This window comes from Coregonus lavaretus (assembly GCF_964263955.1).
Source record: "Coregonus lavaretus genome assembly, chromosome: 32".
Taxonomy (NCBI): Eukaryota; Metazoa; Chordata; class Actinopteri; order Salmoniformes; family Salmonidae; genus Coregonus; species Coregonus lavaretus.
Window position 1 is genome coordinate 7619492 of NC_140019.1, and position 13289 is coordinate 7632780.

Genomic DNA, 13289 nt, shown 5'->3' on the forward strand with positions numbered 1-13289 from the left:
GATGAGGTGGCGGATGGTCTCCTGAGGGATCTCCTCCCAGACCTGGACTAAAGCATCCGCCAACTCCTGGACAGTCTGTGGTGCAACGTGGCGTTGGTGGATGGAGCGAGACATGATGTCCCAGATGTGCTCAATTGGATTCAGGTCTGGGGAACGGGCGGGCCAGTCCATAGCATCAATGCCTTCCTCTTGCAGGAACTGCTGACACACTCCAGCCACATGAGGTCTAGCATTGTCTTGCATTAGGAGGAACCCAGGGCCAACCGCACCAGCATATGGTCTCACAAGGTGTCTGAGGATCTCATCTCGGTACCTAATGGCAGTCAGGCTACCTCTGGCGAGCACATGGAGGGCTGTGCGGCCCCTCAAAGAAATGCCACCCCACACCATGACTGACCCACCGCCAAACCGGTCATGCTGGAGGATGTTGCAGGCAGCAGAACGTTCTCCACGGCGTCTCCAGACTCTGTCACGTCTGTCACATGTGCTCAGTGTGAACCTGCTTTCATCTGTGAAGAGCACAGGGCGCCAGTGGCGAATTTGCCAATCTTGGTGTTCTCTGGCAAATGCCAAACGTCCTGCACGGTGTTGGGCTGTAAGCACAACCCCCACCTGTGGACGTCGGGCCCTCATACCACCCTCATGGAGTCTGTTTCTGACCGTTTGAGCAGACACATGCACATTTGTGGCCTGCTGGAGGTCATTTTGCAGGGCTCTGGCAGTGCTCCTCCTGCTCCTCCTTGCACAAAGGCGGAGGTAGCAGTCCTGCTGCTGGGTTGTTGCCCTCCTACGGCCTCCTCCACGTCTCCTGATGTACTGGCCTGTCTCCTGGTAGTGCCTCCATGTTCTGGACACTACGCTGACAGACACAGCAAACCTTCTTGCCACAGCTCGCATTGATGTGCCATCCTGGATGAGCTGCACTACCTGAGCCACTTGTGTGGGTTGTAGACTCCGTCTCATGCTACCACTAGAGTGAAAGCACCGCCAGCATTCAAAAGTGACCAAAACATCAGCCAGGAAGCATAGGAACTGAGAAGTGGTCTGTAGTCACCACCTGCAAAACCAGTCCTTTATTGGGGGTGTCTTGCTAATTGCCTATAATTTCCACCTGTTGTCTTTTCCATTTGCACAACAGCATGTGAAATTTATTGTCAATCAGTGTTGCTTCCTAAGTGGACAGTTTGATTTCACAGAAGTGTGATTGACTTGGAGTTACATTGTGTTGTTTAAGTGTTCCCTTTATTTTTTTGAGCAGTGTATTTAGGCTGTCTGAAAGCTCATAGATGTCTGGAGTGAAAATATAATGTTGATTTAGCAATTAAGATAAATCAACAATGAAAGGGTTGTTTTCAGACAGTGTTTTTTATTGCTGTGCTTGTTGATTGCTGTGCTTGGTAGGTCAGTCCAAACACAGATACTTAAAATGTCTGTTACCGAATGAACATTTAAATAGCAAAACAGTAACTCAGTAATAGAATAAATTACACTAGAAAGTCTTAGAAGGATTCTCACTAACATAGGCTATTGGTATGACTATTTACAACATTTGTATTTATATATAAAACAAGAGGAATGCACATTCTTTGAAGAAACTGTATATTGAACATTCTGTTTGGTGAAATAAAAATGCAACTGTCATTGTAACAACATATATCAATAGTTTACAAAATAATCACACCTTTTCAAAGGTCATCGTTCAAAAAGTGTTGGATAATATCATGAACATGCTCTTTAATTAACCACTTATTCTGTAACAATTTCATGATTGAATGTCTTGATTCTTATGAGGGGTACAATGAGATATTTCTTAAAAGGTTTCTTTTCCATAGGTAATGATGAAGAGTTTCTTCTACAATGAAACATGTTGATGAACTCCAGTCTTTGTAGAAAACACCATAAGAAAACACAAGACATCAGGACAATGATACAAATGAGAGTAAATGGGCAACTTAGTATACCATTGCTGTTTACAATAGTTCATACCAGGTACAGAAAATATGTCTTACAAGATCTAAATTAACAGGTTGACTTTATATACCGCTCATAATAAACTACAACTGATTGATTGCATATGGGAATGGCATGGCACCAATGAAATCTAAAATGACTACACATTGACCTGGGTTGTTATTTTCTCGTGTACACTATTCTCTTCTCTTTGAATGGTTTCAAATTTACAAAATGATTTATATACATTTGGGTGCTTGGTCTGAGTAATGAATAATTCCCTTCATCAAGTTCCCTACACGTATACAGTATGTTGTGCTTGACACTCCTGGAGAGCACACCAAGATACAGCATTAGCAGTATACAATAAAAAGAATCCCATGACCCCTTTATGTTACAAGACATCGACATACTATAGTCCCCGGAACAAACAGACGGTTCAAGGGCAAACATCTCCTATCCAAAAAACACCATGGGCCAGGTTCATCAAGGGACCTTTCTCACTGCATTTCCTCCAGTATCCTCTTCCACTGGTAAACAGCCTTGAACGTTGGCATTGGAGAAATATTACCATTATTACAGTTGAAATGATTTAAGTGAGTAACAATAATTAGCCTGATGGCCAACTAAAACGGCACCAGCAAACTAGATCTCTTATGTGCTTGATAAATCTCATTCCAAGACGAAGTATTGATTGCTTGGAGATTATGTCTTGTACTTCACAAAAACAGTCTTAATGGCGTTTTTTTCCACTTGTTCCCTTTGTGCACAAAATCCATGGTTTAAGCTTCATACACCCTGCGAAGAGAGAAGGGAAAAAGTTGTTAAATACAGCCAAATATACAGTACATGATTACTTAGCTATATAGATTCCTATAACCATACTTTCCATAGCGGGAGAAGCTACACGGACACGCCTGGTGCCCACTCGGCATGTCGCGTAGCGAGAGCCGAGTGTAGACGAACGGATTCGGTTCAGTCTGTTCAGTCAGTCGTCCTGATGAGCCTTTCCCCAACTAGCTAGTTTATGCTTGTGGCTCAAAATTTGAAACTTGTCTGCCAAAGTTGGAATTTGGGAGAGTGTTCTGAATATGTACATTTTTAGCAGAGTATTATTTTTATTTTAAGTAGCTAGACATTAATGCTGTAGTTGTACATTTTCGGTGAAAATGCCTTAGCTGTCACCCTGGCCTCTAGTCCAAACTGTTCAATAGTTAGGCTATCCATATAACCGGAGTAAATCCAGCTCCAGAACCAGCCATAGCCTAGCCAGCTGGCTAATATTTTGAATATGCTGTAGCAACAACAGATATCATTAGCTAGGTGGATAAGGTTAGCATGTTAGCTAGCTACACTGACAGCTGTCAGTTACTTATTGTTATGTCTCCACTCCATGTGGAAATCACCACAACGTTCCCACCCCCAATTCGTGAATATGTATTAGCAGCCTGCGTCATTCTTCGGAGGTGGAACCTAAACAAGAATTTCCTCTATAGGATAGAAATTAAGTCGAAATACGGGCAGTATTGCCCTCTGGTGGGGGCCGTTCAACTCATGGAGTGGGATGACCTCTCACCTATGCTTATCCTTCCAGATCCGGAACCACTTGACCAGGTTTTTGGTGCTCTGCAGTTTGGGGTGCAGACAGTACTCCTGACCTTTGAAGCGTGACACGTTCTCCATGGTGACACTGACAAACAAAAGAAGAGAGAGAGAGAGAGAGAGAGAGAGAGTGTAAGAGTAAACAGCTAATCAACATTACTGCATGAACAGGCTTTAAAAACAGCACTGGGTATACATGATCTCTGAGCCTGGCTAGATGAACCCATTGACATTCAGAGCAGCAGTTGGAGAGACTGTCTGTCTGTATGGCATTTTTGAGCCAGCGGTGACATGTGCTGTGTGTTGTGCCCAGAGCTCTGCAGGGGCTTCTCTTATAGTTTGTCTGCTTCTTAATTAATTACTCACCTGCCCAGCCAACAGAGGCCTTGGTTAATTTGGTTAATTTCTAACTCTTGGTCGGAGTTGGAGGCACTGCTGTGACAGTGGAGGTGGCCCTGCAGAATGTTAAATTCTGAGACGTGAGCCATGCCAGCCAACAAAGGAGAGAAGGGGCACTCTTTCCGGAGCCCGCTGAGTCTCATTTCTCACTTAGGTCAGTGGCCAGCGGCCACCATTTTATGCAAATATGCAAATAGACCAGCTTTAACTGTTTGGTGTTCAACTAAACTTTATCGCATCGGCCCCAGGACATAAGACCCAGCAATAAATATCAGTTTAATGGTCCAAGGGGCCAACAAAACTCTTTGTTGGACGGACCCTACAGCCTTTTGATAATATCGAGAGCAATGTACTGTAATCAATGACAGCGGGACAGAACAACATTTGACTTCATGGTTTTGGTTTTTCCGTTAATGGGAACACATTTATGTTCAATACCTCAAGTGAACAGTAGATGGTGAAAGAGTATGTGATCTTTTACAAAAGTAAGCACCACTTCCACTGAAAATGACTAAAATGTGAGCTCAGCATCTATTTAGGAAAGGGAAAGCAATAGTATAGGGCAATTCAAGTCCATTTAGAACCCTCAAAAATAGTTAGACAGTCGCTCATATCTGAAGAGGGAAAGTCTTTCTCCCACTGGAGCAGCATCTGTTGTCAAACTTTGTGGTTGTGTTATCTAGTGTAAATCACTCATTTGCTGGTTGCTAAAATTCTACACTGTTCTACGCTCAATTTCAGTTTATGTGAGAAAACAAGCACTGAATAGGAAAACAAGCACTGAATAGTGTAGGGAATCATTGTACCATCTAAATCGCAGTCCAAAATATTTTTTTAAACAAAACTTAGCGTTTTTACAGCTGTTTGAAGCAGGTGGACCAAAACCGGTGCACCAGCTTCAAACAGCTGTAAAAAAGAAATTATTTTATTGTTATAGAAAGAATGTTTCACAGCGATTTAGATGGTGCAATGATTCCCTACACTATTCGGTGCTTGTTTTCTCACATAAACTGGAGCGAACAGTGTAGAACCTTTGCAACCAGCAAATGACAGAGCGATTTTCACTAGATAACAGCCACAAAGTCAGAATAGCTTTCCCAGATTGACAACAGATGCCGCGTCGGCGGGAGAAATCAATAGGCGAATATCACATCCAATCCCAACACAGGCGGGTAAGTAATACAGTGAAACACTATCATTTCACTATTAGCACCAGATATACAGTATTATGGACATTTTCTGACATCAAGCAAAAATTCAAAAAAATACTATGTGTGGCACCTTTAAGCTAATAGGTTCTCAAAATATCCATGATCAGATTCCATATCAATATATTAACAGGTCAATCAGCTGCTTTGATATAGTATGAGAATGAGATTAGAAAAATAGTGAATATTGATAAAAGTTACAGTGCATTTGGTAAACGAACAGAATAGCACACATGGAGTGACTGACATCTCTGAGACAAGCAGACAAAAGCATTGGAGGGAGCGAGATAGAGAGCAGGCCAGAAATTATTCAAAGAATGACTCACAATATCATCTTCTCTTGGCAGAAAGGATGTTTGGGTTTGATCTCCAGCTTTTGCACATCCTTGTAGCGAATCTTTGGCCCTTTTCTTGTGCACCTGCACTTGTAGGCTGTAAAAGAAATAAAACAGATGTGTTACAATAAAATTGAGGTCAAATTAACACCTTGGTCTGAACGTTTTTATCCATCAGTAGAACTATATTTTCTGATGAGAATAACTGAACATCAGTTATGGTTTTCGATTTAACACAGATTGTCAGGTGTAGTTCTCACTTAATCTGTATGAAATAAAACTAAGAGAACGAGAACGATTGAATAGGACTCAGTAACTGTATTGTAAAACATGAAACGTAATTATTGTCTCCACTGTAAAGCAAGGCTTGTGGATTCACAACGCCACTGGGACTGTTTAACACTCATGCAGGTGGTCAGGTGAACAGCTGAAGCAGGCTCGTGCTTACTGTGAAACGTGTGACCTACATCTTCAAGGCTCCCTCATCAATAGTCATCTCCAATTCCTCAACCCCGGGCATTACAATTCTCATCAACCACGCGAACCAACCAAATCAGCTAAAGACCAACGCCGGTTAGCATAAAAGGCTAACAACCATCATGGTAAAATGTAAAACCTTTAAAGGATAACATTTATACAAAGTAGTCTGACTACCGACTGTGGGTGATTGGTTAACACAATAAACGAACAAAGCCACAATTGTACAAAACAAACACAGTAATATACCTGTTATGAACAACAATAGCCTATACTGTTGCCAAAAGGGAGCAGATTTGGAGATGGTAAAACATTACAGGTGAAATTCGGCTGCACAACATTATTTAATTTTTTGACTCATTACCATCAGCTTAACATGTTTAACGGCTGAAAACATATTTTTTCCGATACGTTTCAATAGGGTCTGGCTCCTTCTCATACATTTTACATTGCTCAAATATAAATATATATTTACCTTCTGTGTGGAGGGAATATAAGGCAATAACTAACAAAAGCAACGCTGCTGTTGTACAACGATGCATCTCGTCTGCTGATAAGGAACCTCAAATTCGGAGCTCCCGGCTGGTTACCCCAACTAAACCTCACTCAATCGACAGTATATTGGTATTCTCCCTTTAACTTTAGGCGATGACAGGAGAAACAATGTTTGATTTCTATTCTTCCGAATACTCTCGAGTTTTCACGAACTCCGTAGGTCCGGAGAGCTCAGATCAGAAACTTCATTCGGATCACGCTGCTTGCCATCTATCCCAACATGTTGTCGAGCAGCACCTTTTAAAAACCATCTCTGTCCCATCTCATTAACATGCACAGCCAGCCAACGAATCAAACACTTGTACAAGAGAATTGGAATACATAAAAGAGAGGGGAATAGAAGGGGAAAAACACTAAAGAAGGAGTGGAAAGTTTAGATACCAATTGATTAAAGTTATTATGCTGATTCTCAAAGTTGCCTGGGACAGAGCACAATTTACTCAAAATATTCTAACAATGTAGGATCATTTGTGCATAGCCCACACATTGCCTCTCCATTTCAAATATTTATATTCAGGCTATTCAGATTGATTGAATCTCCTGACTTCAGACTGACACATAACATGATTGGAGGGCAAACATGTCTTATTATAATCATAGTGGTGGTGAAATAAACAGTACATTGGGACCATCTCTGGACTTTCCAGCAATTGAGGCACTTCAGAGATGTTCCAAATGTATCATTTTGTTTAAATTCTTGAGAAACAGACACTGACACATCTGGAAGTAATACGATTGATAGAAGAACCTTAAATAGAAATTGATGAGAATACATGTGTACTCAATTAATTGTCACCATTCTGTTTTCTTCCTGTTTTGTCCCTGACAGTCATTCTCCATTTTTGTCATACCATAGAACAATAGAGCGCTGTTTTATTTGAGAATCTATCAAAACAAAATTAGTGTTTTCAATAGTGGAATTTAAAGTCAGCCAACTGAAGTCCTAATGAAAAGTGACAGACTGTAGACGTGTTGGCAGATTGTGTCTTGGTTGTAATAAAACAGTTATTTGGAACATTTGTGGATTAACAATGTTAATAGGGTGACATATTAATAAATGCACCCATTGTTTCTTTGCAGATTACCATGCAGAGTATTTCCTTGTAAAAGAAGCCCTGAGCAGAACATTTTACCTCACCCATTCGTGCTACAATAATTTTGGGAACAAAATGCCTTCATCAGAATATACCCTTTGGCTCTTCAGCCAATCCTCTCATCCCATCTTTCATCACTTATACCAGCCTCCCTCTTCATTCTCTAAAAAGCTGTGTGGAAAGTAAAAAGTGAGCAAATTAAATGTGAAGCTAAACCTTACGTCATTCTTTGCAATCCTAATGTAACATTTGCCCTGTTTGACTTGATGCGGATCACAACGAGAAGACGTTGATGAAGCTGGATTCCAATCAATTGGATCAGTCCAAATCAATTAAAGTTGATGTTTGTTGACCTGGTTCATGCATCTCCAAAGAAGGTAGTGATATCTACTCCATCCATTCAGGAAGGATTTTATGGGAAAATGAGGTTGTAAGTTGGTGGGTTGTTATTCAGGTTCTGTTATCCCAAAAGTCTCACATTTAATTTAAAAAAAAGTATGTTAAGTACTACATTACATTCAACAGAGCATCAGTTGAGCACTTTAGTTGATTCATCAGAAGTATTTCTACTCCAAAAATAGCTGTGCTTACATTTATCAGTTACACAAAGTACACAACTGTTTATGAAATTTATTAACTCCCTATCTCATAGGAACACACCTGTACTGCATCTGTGTATTTTTAGTACACTTGGCAATGGTCTATCCCAAATCTAATTCACAGCCCAAAGTAAACTTGATCCCTAAATCAAACATTTAGTTATATTCTCTGTCTTCCACTGGATGCGGTGTTGTGACTGATGGAGGGGCCCTGCCAGAGATAGCCTAAACGCAGCCTTTTGTCTGCCAAGAGACGGTCATGCCATGAAACCCAAACAGATCAGCTAAGCAACGGTTCAACGCTCTGGGCTCTCAGCAGCAGCAGCAACACCGCTAAATAAGGAGGCAACCCGCACACAGCATTGTCATACGATGTGTCCCAAATGGCACCCTATTCACTATATAGTGCACTACTTTTGACCAGAGCCCAAGTAGCTCACTACGTAGGGAATAGGGTGCCATTTGGGAGGTAGACAGTCTCTCTGGCCTGGGGAGTTGGGAGGCAAGGTGGGGAGAGATGGGGGGGATGGGTTCTGTCTCTCCAAACATTTGTTGTTCCAGTGAAGGCAACGATTTATCAAGTCTACACAGTCCATCTCGGCCACAGACGCCTGCTTGCTGACCGCAAAAAACACATTGGTTCACATTTATCACTGACAGATTCACCTGTCAGGCTTCCACTGGGACAGCTCCAAGGCCTACTACATGTGTGACATCATATGAGCCTGTGACCTTCTGAGTCATTTTGAGGAAACACAATCAACTGCTGAAGAGGAGAGCTGTCTGATCATCATCATATCTGATCCTGGTGATGGCGCCTCACTGATATACAGGGTCTGTCTCCTGGCGGCCCAATCAAAGTTGGCTATGTGGGTTGAGCTGTCTCAGACATCATTGAGTTGATATATGCTATGTGACTTATGTTGGCTCTCACCCCCCCATGAATGACGTCTGTGATGGCTGAAGCTCATTTACTGCATTTCTACACAATAAAAGCAATTTAAAGAACAGCAAAACAACCCAAATTGACTCCAGACATTATTACCTTGGCTGCTGTAACTTCATTCACCTCAGTCGATAGTGGATTTAACATTCTACAAACACATGTCATACAGCAATTAGCTGCTATGCACTAGCTCAACACTGGGATCAAAAACTCTAGTTTAGTTTCATGTCAAGTCAAACAGCATTTACCTAGCCATCTTCCACCTCTGCACTGTTTTGAGAGAAAATGTGCGCTGTTCACTACAGAGCTGCGTCGATGCACTACAGCAGGGGTGTCAAACATACGGCCCGCGGGCCGGATCAGGCCCGCAAACGGGTTTAATCCGGCCCGCGAGATGATTTCGAAAAAAAAAAAAATTATATATATATATATATTTTTGTAAAGTATAAAAATGCGCTGCAATTTTTCAATAAAATAAACTGCTGTTCCAATTGCGTCCACTGGATGGCGCAATAGCAATTGTGTTAAGCAAGCAAACTGTTTATACCGGGGCAGAGCAAGTAGGTCAAGCACGTGCAGCCAATGAGCTACTTTGTTTTGCCCGCGATATTTATTACGGCTTCTACTTTTAACATTATGTGCTTTGGCACCCTCATTGCCCCAATATGTCTCTGTCAAAAAAGAGAAAAGTGGACGCAGAGTGCAGAGTGTTCCAAGAAAAATGGTCATCCTATTTAATCACGGAATTGAATGGGAAAGCTGTATGTTTGGTGTGTTCAGAGCATGTTGCAGTGCTGAAAGAATATAACCTTTGTCGCCACTATGTGAGTCTTCATGCCGACAAATATGACAACTTTCAAGGACAGCGGAGATGAGAGAAGGTGAATGAACTGTTGGCGGGTCTGAAGAAACAGCAGTCTGTGTTTACTCACAGCCGAGACATCAGTGACGCTGCAGTGAAAGCTAGCTACCTCATTGCTAATGAAATCGCAGTGGCTTCAAAACCATTTAGTGAGGGTGAATTTGTAAAAACATGCATGATGAAGGCAGCGGAGATTGTGTGCCCTGAAAAGCGGCAGGCTTTTGCAAATATCAGCCTGACAAGAAACACAGTTGCAGACAGGATTTCCGATCTTTCAGTGGATTTGGACAGCCAGTTGAAGCAAAAAGTAAAGTCATTTATTGCGTTTTCGGTTGCAATTGATGAAAGCACGGACATTACAGATGTTGCACAACTGGCCATTTTCATCCGCGGAGTTGATGACACATTGACCGTCACCGAGGAGTTCGTGGAGTTGGTGCCGATGACAGATACAACGACAGCAGCTGATATTTTTACCACACTCGTCGGCGCACTGGATAGGGTCGGAGTGGACTGGTCCCGCGCTGTCAGCCTGGCTACAGATGGTGCGCCCTCAATGATCGGGAAAAAAGCAAATGGAGGACGTGATTTTTTGACTTTTCACTGTATTTTGCACCAGGTGGCTTTGTGTTGCAAGTCATTAAAGATGGATAACGTCATGAAGGTGGTCATCCAAACTGTTAATTTCATCCGATCCAGAAGCCTGAATCACCGTCAGTTTGACAGCCTTCTCAGAGAGAAAGACCACATCTATGGCCTGCCATACCACACTGAGGTAAGATGGTTAAGCCGAGGTGCTGTGCTGAGGCTTTTCTTTGATTTACGAGAAGAAATTGAACAGTTCATGGAAGAAAAGGGCAAACCAGTGTTAGAATTTCATTCCGCAGAATGGATGCAGAACCTTGCATTTATGGTGGATGTTACAGAGCACCTGAATAACTTGAACAAACAGCTGCAAGGGCGCAACAAAGTTGTCACGCAGTATTATGACAGCATACGTTCTTTCAAGTTGAAGCTGTCATTGTGGGAGACGCAACTTGCCGGTGGTGATGCAGCTCACTTCCCCTGTCTGAAAAATGTGTGCGCGACCCAACATGTGGCAGACATGAAGCGGTATCAAAGATAAAATAACGGGACTGTTACGGGAGTTTGAGCAACGCTTTCAGATTTATGTTTATATGTTTTTATGTTGATGTGCTATTGTTTTTAATTGATTTTATTTTATTTGTATATTTAACCTATTCTTGACTGTGGTTCTTGCACTTGTTTGGGGAACAGGATTTCATTATTTTTATCTACATTTCTGCCTGAGAAATGACACCCTGATATAGTTCTGTGATCTGTGAAACAGTTCTGTTAATCACTGAGGCATTGTGTGTTTGTGTGTTCTTTTTCTTTAGAATTTTCAAATAAACTTGACGTGTTTTATGATTAATAGTGATGTTGTGCTTGCACTATTTTGGACACACTGTCCTCAGGCTCCAGCTTTATGTTGTATGTTGATCGTATTAAAACAAAGAAAACAATCTGAAGTTGTTGTTTTTAAGTTATATATACCATGATTTTTCCAGTCCGGCCCACTTGGGAATAGATTTTCCTCCATGTGGCCCCTGAGCTAAAATGAGTTTGACACCCCTGCACTACAGTATCCACAGTCCTAAAGCCAGCCAGCTGGGCAAACAGCCTTCCCACCCTGCATTGAGCCTACCGCATGGTCCTAAAGCCAGCCAGCTGGGCAAACAGCCTTCCCACCCTGCATTGAGCCTACCGCATGGTCCTAAAGCCGGCGGCTAATACCGCTACACTGCATTTGCCTTTTACTCATGATTGGAATTATTTGTTGGTGTTGAGCTAGGGTAAGGCAACTGCCATACTCTACCATACCCAATTGACCCCTTGGCTGCTAGCCTACATATTAATTTATATGGTGCAGTGTGCGTCCTGGGAGATATGAGTGAAATAAGCATCATGGCTGTGCCACTGTTGACATTGGCAGGCGAATAAAGACGTTGGCGCCCCGTCCTAATTGGCCGGGAGGGGCCATAGATCATCCTGTCTGCGTCTCAAATGGCACCCTATTACCTTTACAGTGCATTACTTTTGACCTGGGCCAACAGGGCTCTGGTCAAAAGTAGTGCACTATAAAGAGAATAGGTTGCCATTTGGGATGCAACCCCTGTCTGTCGGGGGAATTAGGGAGCAGGCCCTTGACTCTGCGTGATAGCCTTGTCCTCTACTGTGATGGGACGTTAGTTACCCTGGTGCCCAATATTGTCCAACAGGAGCCAGCCTGGTCATGCACCACAGCCTGATAGGAAAGGCAAGGTTCTGCCTGGCAGCTAAAGGCACAAAAATCAGAGAGATTGGGGAGAAGAAGAGTGAATGATCGTCTGTGTAGATAGAACACAAACCAGTATTATGTTCTAAATTAGATTATATTAGGACAGGAAATAATTAGATTATATGTTTTGGTGTATTTTATGGACCACAAATTGATATAATCACAATTTGATTATACATAAAGTTGTTTTGTTTATTGTGTTACATATACACTGATTGTACAAAACATTAGGAACACCTTCCTAGTATTGAGTTGCAACCCGTTTTGCCCTCAGAACAGCCTCAATTCGTCGGGGCGTGGACTCTACAAGGTGTCGAAATCGTTCCACAGGCATGCTGGCCCATGTTGACTCCCACAGTTGTGTCAAGTTGTCTAGATGTCCTATTGGGTGGTGGACCATTCTTGATACACACGGGAAACTGTTGAGCGTGAAAAACTCAGCAGCGTTGCAGTTCTTGACAAACTTAAACCGGTCCACCTGGAACCTACTACCATACCCCGTTCAAAGGTACTTAAATATTTTGTCTTGCCCATTCACCCTCTGAATGGCACACATACACAATCCATATCTCAATTGTCTCAAGGCTTAGAAATCCTTCTTTAATCTGTCTCCTCCCCTTTATCTACACCTATTGAAGTGGATTTAAGGTGACATCAATAAGGCATCATAGCTTTCACCTGGATTTACCTGGTCAGTCTATGTCATGGAAAGAGCAGGTGTTCCTAATTTTTTGTACACTCAGTGGATAGATCCCATCAAACTGAAGCCATTAAAAGTAATAGCGGATGCTTGGATGAATCACTGTCAGTCTGGGAAACTAAACTGAGGAAGTTCAGTGGAGGCAGGCCCGGCTTCAGGATGACATGCCTGACAGGGATTTTAAATCCATGGGGGGGGGGGGCACAACTAGTATTGCTTTA

At 42.3% G+C, this 13289-nt stretch overlaps 1 protein-coding gene across 1 annotated transcript; it reads right to left on the reverse strand.

Annotated features, from left to right (window-relative positions):
* Positions 1–1215: 1215 nt before the first annotated feature.
* Positions 1216–6803, reverse strand: LOC311107606 (C-X-C motif chemokine 14-like). The gene is made up of 4 exons (XM_084150128.1): positions 6447–6803; positions 5486–5591; positions 3527–3640; positions 1216–2748 (listed from the first exon to the last, which is right to left on the reverse strand). The coding sequence occupies exons 1-4, from the start codon at positions 6511–6513 to the stop codon at positions 2733–2735; spliced, it is 303 nt and encodes a 100-aa protein (XP_084006254.1). The 5' UTR covers positions 6514–6803; the 3' UTR covers positions 1216–2732.
* Between the last annotated feature and the right edge of the window lie 6486 nt (positions 6804–13289).

Coding starts and splice junctions, on each gene's coding strand:
- LOC311107606 (XM_084150128.1), bottom strand. CDS start 6,513: ATGCATCGTTGTACAACAGCAGCGTTGCTTTTGTTAGTTATTGCCTTA. Junction 5,592..6,446: donor ATATTCCCTCCACACAGAAG/GTAAATATATAT, acceptor TTTCTTTTACAG/CCTACAAGTGCAGGTGCACA. Junction 3,641..5,485: donor TGCCAAGAGAAGATGATATT/GTGAGTCATTCT, acceptor TTTGTTTGTCAG/TGTCACCATGGAGAACGTGT.